The sequence below is a fragment of the Perognathus longimembris genome, chromosome 5, assembly GCF_023159225.1.
Source record: "Perognathus longimembris pacificus isolate PPM17 chromosome 5, ASM2315922v1, whole genome shotgun sequence".
Taxonomy (NCBI): Eukaryota; Metazoa; Chordata; class Mammalia; order Rodentia; family Heteromyidae; genus Perognathus; species Perognathus longimembris.
The window spans coordinates 72,890,274-72,911,771 of record NC_063165.1 but is presented as its reverse complement, the minus strand read 5'-3'; the positions used below and the strand labels follow the sequence as shown (position 1 = coordinate 72,911,771).

At 44.7% G+C, this 21,498-nt stretch overlaps 1 protein-coding gene across 1 annotated transcript in view; it reads right to left on the bottom strand.

Annotated features, from left to right (window-relative positions):
• Nucleotides 1-215: 215 nt before the first annotated feature.
• Nceh1 (neutral cholesterol ester hydrolase 1) overlaps nt 216-21,498 on the bottom strand; it is a 45,477-nt gene continuing 24,194 nt past the window's right edge. Inside the window, exons 2-5 of the mRNA XM_048347112.1 lie at nt 14,421-14,649; nt 12,334-12,403; nt 2,456-2,627; nt 216-1,159 (exon numbers count right to left, since the gene is read on the bottom strand). Of these exons, the coding sequence (XP_048203069.1) occupies nt 542-1,159; nt 2,456-2,627; nt 12,334-12,403; nt 14,421-14,649 (1,089 nt within the window). The 3' untranslated portion in view covers nt 216-541. The remainder of the gene's footprint in view (nt 1,160-2,455; nt 2,628-12,333; nt 12,404-14,420; nt 14,650-21,498) is intronic.

The window sequence follows — 21,498 nt, the reverse complement described above, 5'->3', positions numbered from 1 at the left end:
CCACATTTTCTTTTCTTTTTCTTTTTCTTTTTTTTTTTTTTTGCCAGTCCTGGGCCTTGGACTCAGGGCCTGAGCACTGTCCCTGGCTTCTTTTTGCTCAAGGCTAGCACTCTGCCACCTGAGCCACAGCGCCACTTCTGGCCATTTTCTGTATATGTGGTGCTGGGGAATTGAACCCAGGGCCTCATGTATACAAGGCAAGCACTCTTGCCACTAGGCCATATCCCCAGCCCCGAGCCCACATTTTCTTAACTCCTTGAACATCCTTCTTTTATCCACAATTTCAAAAAAAAAAATCTTTTCAGACAAAGAGAGCCCACTTTGGAAACCAAGTCAGATGTTTTGCATTTCAGTGAGTCAAATTCACTTTTTAAAAAATTAGATGATCATAAAGTGTGCAAGGAACAGAGATTCCAAAACTGGTAAGGAACAGGCGGCGGGGGGGGGGGGGGGATGGAATTAGGCCACTAAAACAGTATGTCTTTGCTAAGCAGGTACAGGGTGTCAAGAGGGACTCGAGCTGTCCGGAAGTGTTATTCCTTTATAAGTTTTGATCTAGCCATTTGATGTAACTATACCTAGTCCGGATTCCCACGGAAAAGTTGGTGGGCCAGCTGGTGAAAATCATGCAGCCGTGGAAACCATCCTCAAAGTGGTCGAGGGTCACGTCCACGCCCGCGTTCGCCAAGCGCTTGGCGTACATGATGCCATCGTCCCTCAGCACATCGTGCTCGCACGTGAGAATGTAGGTCTTTGGGAGGCGCTGCAGGACTTCCTGGTCTGCAATGAGGGGAGAAGAACGGGCATCCAGCAGTTGCGGCAGCTCCTTGAGGATCCTGGCATTGCCCGTGGTCTGCACAACGGGCTTGTAGTTCTTTGTGACGGACGCGGGCAAGAGGGACGTCCAGTTGAGATGAGCCCTGAAGGCAGCTGCTTCGTGCACATCCAGTGCAGTGTGATTATTAACTACCATCGCCTGCACAAAGGCATAATCGCCTTTGAAGTAGTCAACCCAGTATTTGGCCATGACGTAGCGAGGCAGGATTGGGGTGTTCGTGTTTTGCTGATAAGAAGGTGTGTTAAAATCTAAAGCTTGAAGGACCGGATAGATTAGAGCTTGCAGTTTGAGCTTATTTCTTACGTTGGCATCTTGACTAAACTGGGAAAGAGAAGAACAACATGATTTCACTTGGCATGGATCCTTTCATGGAAAGTACACCTTAGAGAGTAGCTTCCCCAATCGGTCAAAGCTGATAGTGTGAAATTACTAACAAGCATTAAGCAATTGTAATTTGGATCTGTAACTTGTCCCCAAATTTTGTAGCATGTTAAAGACTTGGTTGCCAGTTGGCTTTTGGAAGGCAATTGACACTAAGGACTCTAATCTCCAATGCTCTGTGTGTGTGTGTGTGTGTGTGTGTGTGTGTGTGTGTGTGTGTGTGTGTGCTGGTACTAGGGTTTGAACCCAGAGCCTTCTTGTTTGGCTTTTTCACTCACAGGTGGTACTCTATCATCTGAACCACATACCCACTTTTGGTTTTTTGCTGGTCTATAGGAGTTTTAAAAAAATGTCCGTCATCACTTCCCCGCCAAGATTCTAGATATTTCCTAAGAAAGGGATAGCATGCATGACTCAGACTCAAGAGCTTTGAATGAACCTATGGCACAGGACCTCTGAGATCTTTAAACCCCATGCATACTTTATTTGTATCATTCTTTGTTACTCTGCATACACTGCTGGGTATTGTGAGTGTATTATCTGTAACAATTTTTGTTAACAATAATATACCCTAGGTAGGCAAAGCTAAACAAGCAGACTCCAAAGTGTGTCAGTACAACCCCAACAGAGGAGCCCTTAGCCTCCAAGCCTGCTGGGAGAATGACAGCTGAAATAACAGGGACCAGGGAGCACGGAGAGGCTGCACAGGAACACAGTGGGTCCCAGCACACAATGAGACTACAGTCCTCCAAGTTGTAATTCTACTTTCTAAACCTAGGCATTTTTCCTGTGGGAGCTAAAAGGAAGTGAAGCAGATTGCTATGCTTCATAGGTGATTTTCATGCTTCAAGATCCCCCAGGGAGTTGGGCACTACTGGCTCACCCCTGTTATTCTAGCCAGGCAGGAGGCTGAATTATGTGAAGAACACAGTTTGTAGTCAGCATGGGAAGAAAAGTCAATGCGATGCTTATCTCCAGTTAACGAACAAGGAGTTGGAAGTGGAGCAGTGACTAATGGGGGCTTGGAGCAAAAAGGCAAGTGCGACACAAGGCCCTGAGCTCAGGCCCCAGTACAATACACTCACAAAAATAACATACTGGATATTATCTATACTGCATCGTAACAATACAATATGATATAATACATTGCGATGTTAGTCTCCTCAGGGTAGGGACCAACCCCATGAGGTAATGTCCTCCCTCCTCCCACCAGCCCTGCAAGTCGGTTGGTGTTACCTGTTGTGCAAGGACAGCAGCCAAATTCCCACCAGCACTGTCACCAGAAATGCCAATTCTGCCTGGGTCGACGTTATACTGCTGCAGGATTTCAGGCTGCAGGAAGTACTTTGTGGCACGTATAACATCATGAATTTGCTCAGGAAAATAAACCTGTGGAACTAGCCTGTATCTGCAAAGACAAAGATAAAGCTCATTTTAGGACTTCATTATCAGTCATTTAAAGTTCAACTATGGGGCTGGAGGCATGGCTTAAGTGGTAGAGTACCTCTCGAGCAAGCATAGAGGTCCTGAGTTCAAATCCCAGTACCACCAACAATAAAAGTTAAAAAAAAGTTTAAAGACAAAAATTTACTGTTTTAAAGCCAAAAATAGTTTTGAAGATTAAAATAATATACAAAATATAAGGGCAAATTAGATATTTTCTTGCAAAAATTGACTAATAAATTATATGAGCAAAAGACCCTTTTGTTTTATATTCTCAGTCCCCACCCAAAACAAAACACCTACATAGCTGAGTGCTAGTGGCTCATGTTCATAATCCTAGCTACTCAAGAGGCTGAGGTTTGAGGACTGTGGTTCAAAGCCAGCCCAGGCAGTAACGTCCATGAGACTCTTATCTCTAATTAACCAGCAAAAAGAGAGAAATGAGACTATGGCCCAAGTGGCAGAGTGCTGGTCTTGAACTATAAAGCCAAGTGGGAACAAAGAGACCTTGAGTTCAAGTTTCAGTGTACACACACACACACACACACACACACCATCACCACCACCACCACCAACAACAACAACAACTCAAAAAAGAAACCCATCACAGATTTTGAAAGTTCTTTTCTGGAGGTCAGTGTTCCCTTCATCATGCCTCTGTGTTAGGAGGTGATTCGGCAGCATTAACCACAGCGAATAATGTATCTTCATAATTTCATTTGGTAAATAACACGAAACTGCGCCCTAGCACAGAATTCGTGCTCTTGGGACATTGAATCAGAGCCACGCATGGCCTCATCAGAAGACTGGAACGAGGTCTGCTGGAGCCAGCAAGAGGGAAGGGAGTTTCCGGAAGCCTAGGACCTCTCTGGGACTCCTCCTGCTGGTCCAGCGGGAGGCCTTTGTGGTCCTCCCCTGTACATGTTGTAAGCAGGCTGGTGTCAAATTCCCCGCTAGGTGCCGGTGGCTCATGCCTGTCATCATAGCCCCTCAAAAGTCTAGATCTGAGGATCACAGTTCAAAGCCAGCCAGGCAGGAAAGTTCATGAGCGTTCTATCTCCAATCAACTAGCAAAAAGCAGGAAGTAAAGTTGTACCTCAAGTGGTAGAGACTAGCCTTGAGTGAACAAGCTAAGGAATAGCACCTAGGCCCTGAGTTCAAGTCCCAGTTTTCACACACGTGCACACACACACACACACATTCCCCACCCATAGCATTAGTCTGTTCAAGCACCTTCAAGGCCTCCACCTGCCTCCTATGCTGTCTGGCATGTTTCCCTCACCCCTTACGCCTTATGGGGGGCGGGGTTGAGTGGAACTCCACTTGCTTGCAGAGCTGGGGTGGCTACTCCACACATTTACATACATCCCTAGTCTTATCCCTCATGTAAAATGTGTTCCTTTTGCTTTCCTTTAAAGATCACACACAAGGTGTATACTTCGTCATTTGTTTTTATGCCAGTATTGTGGCTTGAACCCAGGCCGAGGCCATTGGCCTTTAGCCTTTATCCTCAAGCCTGGAACTCCACAACTTGAGCCACAGCTCCACGTTCAGCTCTTTATGGGTTACTTGGAGATAAGAGTCTCATGAACTTTCCTGCCTAGGCTGGCTTGGAATGGCGAGCCTCAGGTCTCAGTCTCTGAGCAGCTAGGAGGACAGGTGTGAGCCATTGGCTCCTAGCAATTTTCAGCCTTTTTGGCAAAGGTCAAGTGAAGCAACTCATCATGTTTCTAATTTCTATGAGTGGCATATCTAATACAACAGTTATTTTTGTTTATTTGCTTTTGTTTTTGGCTTATCATCATGATTAGTTTTGGTACCAGTGAAGGCTTGGCTTTTGTCCTCATAGCTGTTGCTCTACCAATTGGTCCAGGCCTCCAACTTCAGTTTTCACAAATCCATGGAGATAGAGTCTTGCACACTTTTCTGCCTGGGCTGGCTTTGAAGTGTAATCTCCAGCTCCCAGCCTTCTAAGTAGCTAGGATGACAGGAGTGAGCACCAGCGAGTGGCTCTCATACATCTATTTTGAGTATACACGTAGCCTTACCTTGTAAATGAAGAAACTGAGGCACAGAAAAGCTACTTAATTTGTAAATTAAGTCAAATATACAACACAAAAAGAAAACTAACAATGTATCTAATTAAAATTCCCAAACAGTCATTTCAGACTCTAGTCTTTTGATGTCCATCTCATAATTAATTAGCTTCATGTTTTCTAAGTACTCTATAAAAGGTCATTTATTTTTCCCACCTAAAATGCCTATAGTGTGTGTGTGTGTGTGTGTGTGTGTGTGTGTGTGTGTGTGTGTGTGTGGTGTAGCCTGTGAATAGGGGAAATCAGTGGACAAAGTGGGGAAGTACTAGGGCTTGAACTCAAGGCCTGGCTCTGTATAGCACTTAGCTTTTGCCCTCAAGGCTGGAACCACTTCTACCACAGCTCCACTTCAGGCTTTTGCTAGTTAACTAAACATAAGAGTCTCACAGACTTTCCTGCCCAGGCTGGCTTTGAACTGCAGTCCTCAGACCTCAGCTTCCTGAGTAGCTGGCATTACAGGTGGGGGCCCCTTGGTGCCCTGAAGATATATAGACAGGTAATTAAAGATTTTCATCTTCAGTGTAGATAGTCAATTGGATGAATATTTTTGAAATATTTGGATAAGTAGGGAATGTAGAACTGCTCATTGTGGAATAACTACATTTGAAATTAGAAATTTAAAAATGTCCCTCATAAGAGATAAGATCAAAGTATATTACCCACATGTACAATTAATATACACTAATAAAAATAAATTCCCTTAGTTACTGTCATATGGAATATAAAATATGTTTTGTATTTTATATCTTAGTTTTCCATCTATTGATCATCCAAATGAGTTTTCTCTGGTTGGTTTCCACTGGCTCTTGAGGCTGCTGTTCACTATGCTATTCCTTAATAGTCAGGGAGTGGAGTACATACTTTATTCCACTAGGTGGCGACATTTCACAAGATTTTATTTACCCCCAGTCCTAGAGGACTTCAGTATTACCAAACTAAGTTCTTATTTTAAGAAAAACAGATGCCTTCCAAGTCTCAAGTTGCAAAAACAAAGGCTATTTTGCTTCTTTTAAAATCCCATGTATTCTAGTAAACAGCTTTTCCAGTTGCCTAAGCATTTGGAAGATGGTCCTAAGAGGCTTCATACATGAATTCACTTAAGTTTTGCAGTCCTATTTCAGAGGCCATTTCCATGTCTTTGGATCAAGGAAAACTGGCAATCTAACAGTCTGTTGGCCTGCGGGTGTGGCTCAAGGAGGAGAGGGCCTGGTTAGCAAGCACAAGGCCTCACATTCAAACCCCAGTACCACTTAAACAAATAAACAAGTAAGAGCAACTTGTCAATTAATAATTGCCTCAGGTAACATGGTGAACCTGCAAACAAATAAACAGAGCTAGAGTGTGGCTCAAGTGGTAGACTGCCTGCCTAGAAAGTGTGAGACTCTGAGTCCAAAATTCACTACAACCAAAATAAAAACCAAACATCATAATGTTACAGTCCTCCTGGCACTATTAAAATCCAAGTTCTAACCCCCAACTTATGGTTGTTCAAGTTGGAAGTACTATTTTATTTTACTCAGAAAGAAGGAACACTGTCAACTGAAGAAAATACTAGAGCTACCCATTTTATAGGTCCCATGGTATAACACGACCCTTCAAAGTAGCTAAAATTCATATAGAAGAATAATCAGATTTTGTGTTTGTATGAGGAAATTCCTGGCTGAGCTAGCCAATGAAAGCACACCAGCGTACTTGCCCTTTGCTGCTGTGTTCACAAACTGTGTGTGTGCACAGTGCTGCAAGAAGATGCTAACAATTCTATTTAAAAATTAAAGACCTCAAATTAAAGCACCTAACACACATACACCTGTGCATGTCTGTGCAGTGCACACAGTGTCAGTTTGTGCAGTGCAATGCAAGTGAAGACCCCCTCTCTCATTCCACATGCCACCAAATAATGCACGAACTCCAGTGGGTACTGTCTGTGTGACAGGGTTAGTCACTTAGGGAAACGGGCTCTCTGAAGAGCTCATCCTGTTTCTCCCAATACCAAATGTTCTACACAGGTGTTTGACTCACACCCCAGAAAACACCCGTGGGCTGACAAGCCTGTAATCCTAGCTATTCAGGAGGCTGAGATCTGAGAATCAAGGTTCAATTCAAAGCCAGACTGCACAGACAACCCAAGAGATTCTTATCTCCCATTAACCAGCAAGAAGCCAGACATGGAACTGTGACTCTAGTGGTAGAGCACTAGCCTTGAATGAAAAAGCCAAGGGACAATATCAGATCCTGAGTTCAAGCCCCAGTATCAGTACCAAAAATAGATAGACAGATAGATAGATAAGTTACAGGCACATTGTATTTTTTATTTGAAAAAGACGGTCCCAGAGGAACAATATTTGGTCCTCTCACAAACTTCCTGTCCACCAAGCCTGAACAACAAGCCTGCATGACTGGGAAAGAACCAGAATTGACTGCTTTTGTTCTCATTCTGCAAATGTCATCTAGCTGAGGGAGGGACTTCCTTGTTTCTATGCTTAGCATTGGTCCCTTGAGATGCTCTGAGCGCCAATGACTCAGCCACAGAGACTGACAGTCAGCACAGGCGTTGGCTGATTGAATAAGAACATTTAAAAGAATGGACAGAAAAGGAGAAGCCACCTGGCCCGAGTCCTTAGGAAGGGAGTGAGGCTAGCATCAGGCTATATTTAAACAATGTGAAGCTTCTGATAATGGCTCTGGCTTCAGAGTTCAAGGGACTAGGTGTGTGGCTCAGGTAAGAGCACTTGCCTAACCTGGAAGAGGCCTTGGGTACAATGGGCTCCCGGCCCTGGGTTTATGTAAACCACCTCTACCCATCAGAGGTAAATCTTGGCCTTAACATCAAGGGCGAAGAGGGAGCCAAGCACTGCTGCAGGGGTCAGGGAGCGGGCTTTGTGCCATGTCCTTCTAACCTCCTCTCTCTGGTGTGGATCCAGAAACTAAAGATAGCTGTGTAGGCCCAGGTGGGAGAGGGGCAGGCTCCAGGCGCTGGGCATGGTTTTCAGTCATGAGTGTTGTGGCACCTAGCTACAGCTCAGGCTCTGTGGAAGGCTGCGTGCCCCACCCCCACCCCCTCCAGTGTCAAGCCTTGTTTGTTCTTGAACTTTAGTAGAGATCAGGGCCAAGAAAATGGTAACTATGTATAAAAGGAGTGGCTTTTTAGTTAAAAGAAGCAAAGCAAAGAACTGATCTTTTAAAGTTATACAGTTATTCTCTCTGTAGTAGTAAATTATTTGTGATGCTATTTGGATTGGCATGATTGAATAAGAGGTATGTTTTCAGCAAATCCTTGATTCCTCCCTCCCTCCCTCCCTCCCTCCCTCCTTTCCTCCCTCCCTCCCTCCCTCCCTCCCTCCCTCCCTCCCTCCCTCCCTCTGTCTCTTCCTGCCTCCCTACTTCCCTCTCTTCCCTTCCTTCTTTCCTCCCCTTCTTTCTAGTGCTGGGGCTAGAACCCAGGGCCTCGAGTCTGCTGAAGCAGTGCTCTGTCTCTGAGCTGCCTGTCGTGGCTCTGTGAATAGGAGTGAGGAGTGAAGACTCTCCCCTGTCTGACGTGGGAGGTGACAGCTAAGTCGCCATCACTCTGTGTTTGCCAGTGTCTTCTGCCTGCCAGTCCTTAGGGAGCGGTGTGCATGTGATCTGCTGGCTGGAAAAAGAGAGGCACCAGACTCTCACAGCTTAGTCTCCTCAGTAAGGAGCAACTGAACACCAGTACTCTCACATCTGGTGGACCTACATTAGCAACATAACGTTTTAGAGCTCATAATACTTTACTCCCTTCAATGTCCAGCCATAATTGACAGTGGTGGGTATAGATAAGTCTAAGGCACCTCCACACAATAGAGATTTGTAAACGTGGCAGAACAATTAAATTATTATCGAATACAAGCCAAAAAAATGAAAAGCAAGGTAAATCCTTTGTAGAATTTAGTAATATCCAACATACCTATACTTTATTATTTGCACTTTATCTTTTTCATTTGGCCTTAGCCAAAAGGCGGAGAAATGGCACTTTATCTTTTATAGAAAGATACTAAATCCTCCTTTTTCTTTTTATCTTATGGTTCTAATGTTGTGCCTCATTAAACAAACTGGGGGAGGAAGAAGGCACCATTTATATCTCATGCTGAAGCTTATGAGTATAAAATAATCTGGTGAATATAAGTAAGACTTTCCTAGACTACATACATGAGGATACATCCATGTAACTTAGATGGACTTATATGAACAACATCACTTATTCACCAAACTCATATTGTACAATCAATACAAAAAATAGCACAGTATTGTTAGGTACTGGTGGCTCAGGCCTATAATCCTAGCTACTCAGGAAGCTGAGATCTGAGGATCGCAGTTCCAAGCCAGCCTGGACAGGAAAGTCTGTAAGACTCATATCTCCAATTAACCTCCAAAAAGCCACAAGTGGAGCTGTGGGTCAAGTGGTATAGAGTGTAGAGCGCTAGCCCTGCACTCGGGGACAGCAGTCAGGCCCTGAGTTCAGGCCCTAGGACGAGTCGCACACAAGTGTGTACACACACACGCACACATAGTGTTTATTACAGAGGTAGAATTCTAAGAGGATCAGGGTTCACCAAGCTTCTGAACACACCCAGCATTGCCCACTCTTGTTACTGCTTTCCTCAGTCACCAGCATATGCCTGCTCTCCTGTGCTACTCCCTAAACTGCCTCTCTCCTCCCTCCCAATCCCTGTTGTCATATCACAGGACCTCCATGAGCAGTGTTCTTGTCTACCTTGCTCTGCCCATCCTTGGAGAAGGGGCCATTGTTTAAGATGTCCTTCCTGACCCTTCACACTGGGTATATACAACTCACCCACACATGTCTCCAATACTGCTCACCTTCTGTGCGCAGCATTCACCACCTTTAATATTATCTGTTCAAGGCTTCCTTTCTCATCTAGATTATTGTGAGAACAGGAATCAAGTCTTGCTGTGTTGTGTCACAAGCATTTAACATAGTAAGTGGCATGGACAAGGCATGCAATCAACATCCATGGACTACCTGAGGCTCACACCTGTAACTGTAGTTTCCTTGAAAGCTGAGACTGGGAGGATGGAGGTTCAAAGCCAGCCCAGGTATACGTGCAAGACCTTTCTCAACCAGTAGATGAGAGTAGTAGCATATACACTGTCATCCCAGATTATAGGAGGCTGACAGTGTGAGGATGATAAGCAGAAAAGTGCCCAAAACTCGATCCCACTGGGAAGAAATTGGGTGTGGGGGCCCGTGCCTGTCACCCAACCGTCCGAAAATGGAAGGATTGCAGTCCATGTGTGTGCTTGGACAGGAAGTCAGACCCGATCTCAAAAGTAACCAGCCCAGCCGGGTGCTATGGCTCATGCCTATAATCCTAGCTACTCTGGAGCTTGAGATCTGAGGGTTGCAGTTCAAAGCCAGCCAGGGCAAGAAAATCCATGAGACTCATATCTCTAATTAATCACAGAAAAAGCTGGAAGTGATGCTGTAGCTCAAGTGGTAGAGAGCTAGCCTTGAGCAAAAGAGCTCAGGGACAGTGCCTGGGCCCTGAGTTTAAGCCCCATCTCTCTCTCTCTCTCTCTCTCTCTCTCTCTCTCTCTCTCTCTCTCTCTCTCTCTCTCTCTCTCTCTGTCACACACACACACACATACACACACACACACATACACACACACCCCCCCCCAAACAAACCAGCACAGAGTGAGGGAAGGAATGACATTGACCAAAAAGGAATGTATTCTTTACTTGACTTATATAACTACAATCCCTCTGTACCTCACCTTTATAATAACAATCAAATTTTAAAACATAACCAGCACACAAAAAGTGGAGGCATGGTACAGTGGCGGAGCACCTCTCTAGCAACTTTGGGACCCAGAGTTCAAAGCCGAGTACCATGCATGTATCTTTTCATGTGAGTGTATGTATGTGTGTCTATTACCTTTTCATGGAATAGAAGCAAAGTGAGAGAGAAAATACAAAGAGGAAATATGCTGCCATACTAGATCTCCCAACATTCTTTCCGAGAGAGAAAACACAGTCATCTGATGTTGGCTGTGTTGCAACTGGAGCATAGTTCATAATGCTGTCTGTGTCTGGTCTGACAAGCGCTAGGAATTACAAACTCACACTGGGCAGTAGGTGCGGAGGCTGGCTGTCATTCCATGGGCTCCCCTACTGGTCATGCAAATTTGTCTGGTGTTCTAGAATATCTGAGTCCTTTCAGAGCCCACTGGCTCTGCTGATCCCCAGGGCATCTCTCTGAAGTCATTCTCCCAACTCAGTCTGTACTTGGCATGCACATTTGAACCTTGAATGAGGTAGGTGCTGGGTCCCCAAAAAGATGATTACTTGTTTTGATTCTAAGCATCCAGGAAGGATTTCTGGCCCCAGTTTGCACATGACTTAAGGGACTGTGTGAGGGACAGGACATCATATGCTACATGCTCTATCCCCCGTGACAGCGCCCATTGGTAAATGTCTGGATGTTATATTATAAAATGGGGTTACAGCAGTCCCTTGTAGTTTTAGTTCTCTTGAAATAAATAAAATCTTCTAGTCAGGTGCCAGTGGCTCTCACCTATAATCATAGAGAATCAGAAGGCTGAGATCTGAGGATTGCAGCTAGAAGCCACACTGGCAGAAAAGTCCAAGACTCTTATCTCCAATTAATCACCAGAAAACCAGAAGTGGCGCTATGGCTCAAAATGGTAGAGCTATAGCTTTGAGCAAAAAAGCTCAGTGCCCAGGGCCTGAGTTCAAGCCCCAGGCTTGATTTGATTTGATTTGATTGTTATTATAAAGGCGAGGTACAGAGGGATTGCAGTTATATAAGTCAAGCCCAAAAACAAAACAAAACAAAATGAAAGTAGGCCCAAGGGTAGAATGATTTCCTGGTATGCATAAGGCCATGTGTTTGGTCTTCAGAATGATGGTAATGATCAAATAATAATAATAATTTTCAAAAGCACTGATGGGTGCCACCTATAATCTTAGATACTCAGGAAGCTGATATGTGAGGATCAGGGTTCAAAGCCAGCCATTGAGGACAAATATGAGAGATCATTATCTCCAACTAACCAGCAGAAATCCAGAGGTGGAGGCATGGTTCAAATGGTAGAACACTAAGCTTGATTATGAAGCCCTGAGTTCAAGCCTCACTACTGCTGTGTGCGCACTCATACATACACACACATATACACACACACGCGCATGTGCTCGCTCACACACACATACACATAGGCACAGGAACATACATGCACATACACATGCACACAGATACAAATGGCACGTGTCTGCAATCCCAGCGCTCAGGAGGCTGAGGCAGGAGGACCTCAAGTTCAAGACCAGGCTGGGCTACACAGAATGAGACCCTTTCTCAAAAAAAAAAAAAAGAAAGGAAATGAATAAATATGCAAACATAAATAAGTGTATTTCTTCTTAGGTTGTACTGGAAGTCTTTTTTCTGATGATGCTATGTAACTTCTGGACAAATGGAACGTCTTGCACTCTAACCCCTGTAAACTAGAATCACTACACTGTTACCCAGAATGCCTTCGGTATCAAAACTTGTGTGACTCGCATCAGTGACTTACTCAATGGAGACAATGACAGCATTCAGGTCTTCAGCCATTGTCATGCACAGCTCATCGTAATACTTGATTTCTGAAAGAGACAGGAGAGTAACTGCTATAAAACTGCTCACTTAATATCACCCCTTCTTCAGGTCTGCTAAGTGAGGATTATCTCACTGAAATAAATACCTGTGCAACTGTGAACATCACATGTGGTTTCTGTCTTATGACTAACAGGAAAACCATGTTTTGTTACCTTTCGATATGTTTGGGTTTTTTTTTTTTTGTGAGTGCCAGTACTGGAGCTTGAACTCAGGGCCTCAAGCTCTCACTTGGCTTTTTCATTCAAGACTGGCACTCTAACACTTAAGCTACAACTCCACTTCTGGCTTTTTGATGGTTAATTGGAGATAAGAGTCTCACAGACTTTTCTACTAAACTGGCTTGGAACTGTGATCCTCAGGTCTCAGCCTCCTGAGTAGCCAAGATGACAGGCGTGTGCCACCAGCCCCTGGCTTACTTTTGAATAGGTTCTTAACTAACCAAATACTTATTTCATAATGGGTATATATATATACAAAAGGCACAGAATTAATTCCTATTTTATAGCACTTCCAAAACAATCACTAAAAATAAAACCATTTCCTCCTGAGGATCCGAACATCTGAACATCCCATTGGCTATGATTAAGCAAGTGATCAGCTGGAAGAACCTGGAAGTCTCTGCAAATCAACACAAACACTGAAGTTTCGGAAGTCTTAGCATTTCCCAGGAGGGTCACGAAGGTCAGCAGGATAGAACAATTTGAAGGCTCTAAGTTCAAACCCCAATACTGTCAAAAAAATGGATACAAAACTGTTTTTGGCTTTTTTTGCCCTGCTGGGTGCTTTGTTTGGTGACCTGCCATTCTAACCGCATTCTATGCAGGAAAAGTATTCAGCTCCAAAGAAAATAGCCTTGAACCTGGCAAGAATGTCTCTTTGTATTTTTATTTTTTGCCAATCCTGGGACTTGAACTCTGGCCTGAGCACTGTTTCTGAGTTTCTTCTGTTCAAGGCTAGTGCTCTATCACTTGAGCCACAGCACCACTGCCAGCTTTTTCCGAGTAGTTTATTGGAGAGAAGAGTCTCAAGGACTTTCTTGCCTGGGCTGGCTTTAAACCATGATCCACAGATCTCAGCCTCCTAAGTAGAAGAGTGTCTCTTTTTAATATTTGCATATTTTCCTACTTGTACATTTAAATTGTTGGTGTCCTAAGCTGATGGAATGTTGCTAAGGTGTGGTAGTGCATAGAAAGATGTCATGACAAGAGAAGTGAAGATAATTCCCACTTGCTCAGTGAAACTTGACTTTGCATGGGAGAAAAAGACTCTTATGGATATTTTGCAAAGAAGGCTATAATTTGGATCACAAGAAATGCTTTTAAAAGTCTGTATTAAGAAACAAACCAGGGGGCTGGGGATATGGCCTAGTGGCAAGAGAGCTTGCCTCGTATACATGAGGCCCTGGGTTCGATTCCCCAGCACCACATATACAGAAAACGGCCAGAAGTGGCACTGTGGCTCAAGTGGCAGAGTGCTAGCCTTGAGCAAAAGGAAGCCAGGGACAGTGCTCAGGCCCTGAGTCCAAGGCCCAGGACTGGCCAAAAAAAAAAAAAAAAGAAAGAAACCAGGTTGGATGCAGGTGGCTCACACCTATAATCCTAGCTACTCAGGAGGCTGAGATCTGAGGATCAAGGTTCAAAGCCGGCCTAGGCAGGAAAATCCATGAGATTCTTACATCCAGTAAACCAGCAGTTTAAAAAAGGAGAGCTGTGGCTCAAATCATCGAGCGTGTGCCTACAGCAAAAAGGTCAGGGACAGTGCCCCAGGGTCCTGAGTTTAAGCCCTTCAGGACCAGCACTAAATACATAAGTATGTACATAAATACATAAATAAAAAAATGAGGGCCCTTTAAAGATTGGTAAAGCGGTGTTATCATTGGTGCCCTGGACAATCGAGATAAATGGACACTCGCTGAGCACCAAGTGAGCTGTCTCCTGCTCCCACATTCGATCTACCCAATGCCAACCTCAGATGAAACAATGTCAAGGTGGAGGGATGCCTTACTCGCACTGGCCAAGGCCCAGCCTCCTCCGTGAATGTAGACAACACTCCGTCTCAGCGGCTCCTCCGGCTTGGACGCCCCTTCAAACACCCGGACCTCCACGCCATCAAAGAAGGTGTCCTCCACCTTCACCTGGGGAGACGACAGTGCGCTTTTCTTGCCGAAAGAAATGATGATGAAATTCAGTGCAATCAGATGATGGCTCAGCCCCAGGTAGTGGATCAGGTTACTCTGCAGGAGGAAGGAAGAGGAAAGGGGATCGCGAGGTGAGAATAACACCACCAACTCCATGCGCATGTTCTTACAAAGAACTCACAGTGGTCTGGAGAGTTAGACACTTTCCACATAGCAACAAGTTGTATTCACATTTTGTCTGGGCCTGGACCCGGATTTGAACTCAGGGCTTCACAGTTGCTTGGCTTGCTTGCTCAGCTGGCACACGACCACATGAACCACGTCTCTCCAGACTGGCTTTTTGCTAGTTCATTGGGAGATGAAGTCTCTCCGATGTTTCTGCTCAGGCTGGCTTCAAAATGTGAACCTCTGGGGCTGGGGATATAGCCAGGCAAGAGTGCCTGCCTCGGATACACGAGGCCCTAGGTTCGATTCCCCAGCACCACATATACAGAAAACGGCCAGAAGCGGCGCTGTGGCTCAAGTGGCAGAGTGCTAGCCTTGACCGGGAAGAAGCCAGGGACAGTGCTCAGGCCCTGAGTCCAAGGCCCAGGACTGGCCAAAAAAAAAAAAAAAAATGTGAACCTCTGGGACTCAGCCTCATTGGCATTTATCTTTTGTTCTTAGAACTAACATATATGACGGGGCTGGCAATGTGGCTTAGTGGTAGGGTCCTTGCCAAGCATGCATGAAGCCCTGGGTTTGATTCCTCAGCACCACATACAGAAAAAGCTGGAAGTGGTGCTGTGACATAAGTGGTAGAGTGCTAGCCTTGAGCAAAAGAAGCTCAGAGACAGCGCCTAGGCCATGAGTTCAAGCCCTAGGACTGGTTTTAAAAAAAAGAACTAACATACATGAGATGTCCTGTTTAATATGTGTGTATGTGCATGCACTTTTTTGCTCAAGGCTGGCATTCTGTCACTTCAGATAATCTTCCCCTTCTGGCTTTTTGGTGGTTAATTGGAGATTAGAGTCTCATGGACTTTTCTGCCTGGGCTGCCTTGAAAGTATGATCCTCCAATCTCAGCCTCCTGAGTAGCTAAGATACAGCCACCAGTGCCTGGCTACATTTAAGTATTCCGAAAGTGCTATGGAGCTGACCTACATAAGAGCATCTGGTTGTTGTAAGCTAGGAGACAGTGATGCATGGACGGGAGATGGAGAACGAAGCCCTCGGAGGTTGAGCACTTAGAAGCACACCAGCTCAGACAGAACCAGAAGCGCTTCAGAAATGTGCAAAGACCAACATCTCTTCCCTTCAGAACTCCAATGGCCTCAAGTTCTGCAGTGAAGCCTGTTGCAGAAGGGGCAGAGAGAGGCTAAGTCACCCACCCAGCCAAGGCCCCTCCAGTTTATTCCTCTTCTCCCATTCTGCACTCAGGTTTCTTGGGAAGGGGACACTGCCATTTTGTAGCGTAAAAACAGAACCCTGATGATCACTGAAATTATTAATGTCCTCAGAAGAAGATACAGAAATCTGGACTGCGGGACAGCTACAACACAGCACCCCCATTTCCCAGTGTGTGCACAGGACTCACCCTGAAGGAGGGTACAGGTTAACATGCTCCCCCTCGCCTTTGAGCCACTAGGCTCTCAAGCCATTTACTCCAGTGTCCCTCATAAATACCATTCCTGTCTATTACACACATGAACAAAGCTGGAAAGCACTGTATTATTATAAAACCATTAGCCAGGCCCAGCGTGGTGCCTCATGCCTATAATCCCAGTTACTAAGGAGGCAAGATTAACCTGGGCAAGCAGTTAGCAAAGCCCAGCCTCAACAAGAAAAGCTGATGTGGTGATGAGCACTCGTCACCTCAGCTATGGGAGAGAACAAGTAGGAGGATCGGGGTACAAGCCAGCCCTCATATAAATGTGAGACTCGACATGAAAAATGACTAAAGCATAACGGACTAGGGGCGTGGCTCAAATGGCAGAGCACTTGTCTAGCAAGCACAAGGTGCTGGGTTCAAACATTGGTGATCAGTACTCCCCTCAAAAATATTTTAGTACTCCCCTCAAAAATATTTTTTTATCCAGTATTCATGAAAAGTAAGAATAGAGGCAATTAATCTAACAATGAATTCAGGAATATGGTAAAAACCATTTGCCAGAAAGCCTAAGCATACACAGAGCAAATGGGTATTAAAACAGCTCAGCTTCCATGTGTTCTGTCCCTGACATCCACTGTCAAATGTAGTGAAGAAGTGAAGTAACTGTTAACACTCTTCACAATAAGTACATCCATGAGTCAATAAGTAAACTATACGATAATGCCTCTACAGGAACATTCTAACCAGTGGCTTAAATTATTTGGCTATAGAGCACTGGCGGCTCATAGCTGTAATCCTAGCAACTCAAGGAGGCTGAGCTCTGAGGATCAAGGTTCAGAGCCAGCCTGGGCAGACAAATCCCTGAGATTCTTATCTCCAATTAAAAAGCCAGAAGCAGAAGGTGTGGCTCAAGTAGTAGAGTGTCAACGTTGAGTGGAAAAGCCAAGCAAGAGTGTGAAGCCTTGAGTTCAAACCCAATACACATCAACACACACAAAATAATAAGTTAAATAAATAAACCCCCTAGCCCAGATGCGATGTGTAGAGTGTCAACACCGTACAATAAGTAACCAAGAACAAGCACGACCCACTCTGCTCCTCTCAGCACAGCTAGCTGGGGAGCACAGAATGCTGCGCCCAGAGCACTGGCAGTAGTGGCTCCATTGCTCTGTCTTTCCCTTCTCTGAGGGCATGCAGACTTGCATCAATTGTCCCAAGCCTTTCCAGTGCACAGGATTACTGAACCTCCCCGTGAATTGTTTACAGCAGTGGTAGGGGAGGGGCAGGGGGGCTGATCGGAAGAAACATTATGAAGGAAGAACGACAGGAATAAGAAAGCTAGGTGTGGGAAGAGAATCCACAAAGTGGCTAAATGAAAATGTTTGTGAATATTGGAAACTATATTGATAAATTAGAAATTTAAAAGTTACTCAATAGCCAATGGTAAGATTCTTTCAAAAACTGCAAATGGGCCAGGCACCAGTGGTTGGCACCTGTAATCCTAGTTACTCAGGAGACTGAGATCTGAGGATGCTGGTTCGAAGCCAGCCTGGGAAAGGTCTGTGAGATTCTTTTACCTCCAAATAATCAGTGAAAAGCCAGAAGTGGAGGTGTGGCTCAAGGGGTAGAGCAGCACTGAACAGAAAAAGCTAAGCAAGAGCAAGAGGCCCTGAGTTCAAGCCCCAGTACTGGCATCAGGACAAAAACAAAAGAATAAAGACATAAGATGATTACCTAAAGAGTTTCAGTGTGTGTGCCTGTGAGGGAGAAGGAAGAAGGAGGCATGGGGAGATCCAGTTCTGTGATACTCTGCCCACATAAATAACTCAGCATGCAGCTGGGTCATACCATGAATCATGCACTAAGTACGCAGAGACATCCATCTTAACTCTCACCAACTTCGTCTCTCATAGTCCATGGTTTGGATTTGAGGTTAGTGAGCATTTTGTGTGGGCAAACATCCTTTTAATTAATTCTCCTCTCCAAATCCTGTTTTTCCCTATGTCTATGATCTCTCATGTTAGTTTTTCTATATAAAAATCTATAATGGTAATTTCCAAACACTGTCAAGTCTGAGTGTACTTTATTCAAAGATTTTTATTGGCATACATTTGCTGTGTGTGATGGTTTCGTTATGACATTTCCTTGCAAGCATAGAGTGCATCCCACCAACCTTCCCCTTTCTTCCCCCTCCGGTATTCCCTCCCCCTCACTTCTTAAGACAATGTGAACAGGAACTGTTCTATTTGCTTATATGCATATAAGGTAGTCGGACCACATTCACCCTCCGCATTTACCCTCCCCCTTCCACTGGTGTCCAAACCTAACAGGCCTGATTTACTCTCCTGTCAATTCTTTTTGCATGTTTTATTGTATGTTACTTGTACCAAGGGACTTCGTCATGTACATACACTAGTGTGGGAAAGCCAAACATTGGTGGCTCACACCTGTAACCCTAGCTACTCAGGAGGCTGAGATCTAAGGATCAGGGTTTGAAGCCTACTTGGATAAGAAATTCCACGAGACTTCCACCTCCATTTAGCCAGCAAAATGCCTCAAGTAGACCTGTGATTCAAGTGGCAGAGCTGTATCTCTGAGCAAAAAAGGCCAGGCCCTGAGTTCAGGCCCTAGGACTGGCACAAAATGAAAGGACATCCAGATAAACAGGACCCCAATGCAGAGATGGGGGGGGGGGGGCGCGGGGGAAGCTCACAGTTAACTCTTAACTATCCTGGAACAAGAAGAAGGTTCAGGAGAGGTAGCAAAGAGACCAAACCTGGAGTTAAGGACACAGATCATGGAGATAAATATTACTTCATAGGCTGGAAAGAAAAAATCTAGTTGGAAAAATCTAAAGAGGTTGGAGGAATGAGAGGAGAATAAAGAGAAAATCATAATACAGAAACCAAATTTGCAGGAATTTCAAAGAAGACGTTGATAATTCAGCACTTAAGGAAGCTAAGAGTGGAAAAATGGCCATTAAGTTAACTAGGAAGCCATTAGTTATAATCCAGAACAGTTTCAAGGCCACCATGCAAGTATGAAGTGTGGACTTCTGCTTTGTTCTCATGAGTCAGTATGGCTGCCATGGTTTGCCCCACTCACTACCCTTCCCCCTGGGGATCTTCCCAAAATTCTGAAATTCACTGGCCCAGAGTCTTAATCTAAATGTGGAAGTCCACCCCATCCCCACCCCCAGGTGATGGGTGCCTGAATTCATAGAGGCAGACAGGGCAGGGGACTTAAATAGAGTCCCTGACCTGCCAGACCTGCACCATAAACTCAGGAGACTCTGCCCCCTAACCAAGACCTTACTTAAGCCCTTCTACCCCTGGCCACCATTGAGCCATGCCTTTTGTCTCCTAACTCTCCTCAGAACCCCGTGGAGTTCTTCTCCAGCTCTCTAGTAAAGTTGATCTGGTCTGTTGAGGTCGTTTCCTGCTCTTTCTTTATTCTAATACCCTCATGACTATTTCCTAACATTTGTTATTTCAGTTATTTATATTTATTATATGTTACATTTATATTTATTATATTCAATTATTTCAATATTCTCTTCATGGTTTTTAAGATACCACCTTCTTATTCTCTACTGCTTTCTTAAGCGATTCAGGAGACTACATGCCAGTGGCTCATACCTGAGAGATCTGGAGGATCAAGATTCAAAGCCAGCCCAGGCAGAAAAGTCTGAGACTCCATTTCCAAGTAACCAGCAAACTGTAAGACTGGAGGCATGGCTCAAGTACTAGAGCGCTAACCATGAGCAAGAAAGATGAGTGAACATAAGGTCTTGAGTTCAAGTTTCAGTACACACACACACACACACACACACACACACACACACACAATTTAGTGATTATTCAATTTTTCTTGGTTATGTCAAGATTTTCGACCTGACACAGTGGTGCCCACCTGTAATCCCAGTACTAAAGTAACAGCATTAAGGGTTCCAGGCCAACTTGAGGAGCGTAGTCAACCTCTGTCTCAAAAAATCAAAACATAAAGCTGGTGCTAGTGACTCACACCTGTAATCCTAGCTCCTAAGGAAGCTGAGATTCAGAATATCACAGTTTAAATGCAGCCTAGGCAGAAAAAATCTACAAGACTCCATCTCCAAAATAACTCGCAAAAATACCCAGCCCTCCAGTGAGAGGCATGGCTCAAGTGGTAGAGCACCAGCCAAGCAATGAAGCCAAAAAGTTCAAGGCCCTGAATTCAAACTCTGGCTATCAGCCAAAAAGGAGGAGGAGGAGGAGGATGGAGGAGGATGGAGGAGGAGGAGGAGGAGGAGGAGGAGGAGGAGGGGGGGGAGGGAGGAGGAGGAGGAGGAGGAGGAGGAGGAGGAGGAGGAGGAGGAGGAGGAGGAGAAAGATGAGTAGTAAAACCTTAAAGAAATAATGGAGCAAGATTAGGTGCTCTGTCTACAGAAAAAGACAAAACTGCCCTACAAAAGCAGAAGCCAGGGTGATATAGACAGCCTTTGTGTGGGCTGACTTCCATCCAAGCTCATTCTTGGAAGGAAACAAAAGCCAGAGGCACATTTTCTCAGTGTTATACAACTGAGCCATTTGGGCAATGCTCCCTGTCTTGTGACTCAACAACACCCTGACTGACTCCCCCACCACTGGATTACAGGACAGACAACTCCAAAACAGAGTCACAGCATGCTTCCACTGCTCGCAAAGTCTGTGGTAAAGCAAAGTTTTTACATCACTCTGGTCTGCTATATTTTTTTTCCATGTGCTAAAAATAACAAATCCTTTCCCTGAATTACTGGGAGAATGTAAAACCTATGGAGTATGCAACAGATCACTCAGAAGATCTATTGTATCACACAAGCCTATAGTTCTCAAAGCTAGCAGCAGGTTAGATAACGTGGAGGCTTCTAGAAATTACTAATGCCTCAGTCCCAACCCCACACTATTAGACAAGAATGTCAGAGAAGGCACCCTAAGATGTGGTTTTGAACTCCCAAGGCAATGTTGAGGATCACCAAGGAAATAAATTGAGCCAACCTTGACCCAGAGATACATATATCTATGGATAGATATAGAGAGATAACAGATATGTAGTTTCTCTCTCTCTCTCTCTCTCTCTCTCTCTCTCTCTCTCTTTCTCTCTGTACCAGTACTGGAGATTCAGTTGAGTTCAGGACCTAGTGCTCTTATTTGGCATTTTAGTGTAAGACTGGAACTCTAACACTCAGCCATACCACTTCCAACTATTTTTGTTTCATGAACTTTTCTGCCCAGGCTGGCTTCCAATTTCAATCTTTTTTATTTTTTATTTCCTGGTCCTGGGACTTAAACTCAGGGTCTAGGCGCCATCTACTTCTGTCTTTTGGTCCAGCCTT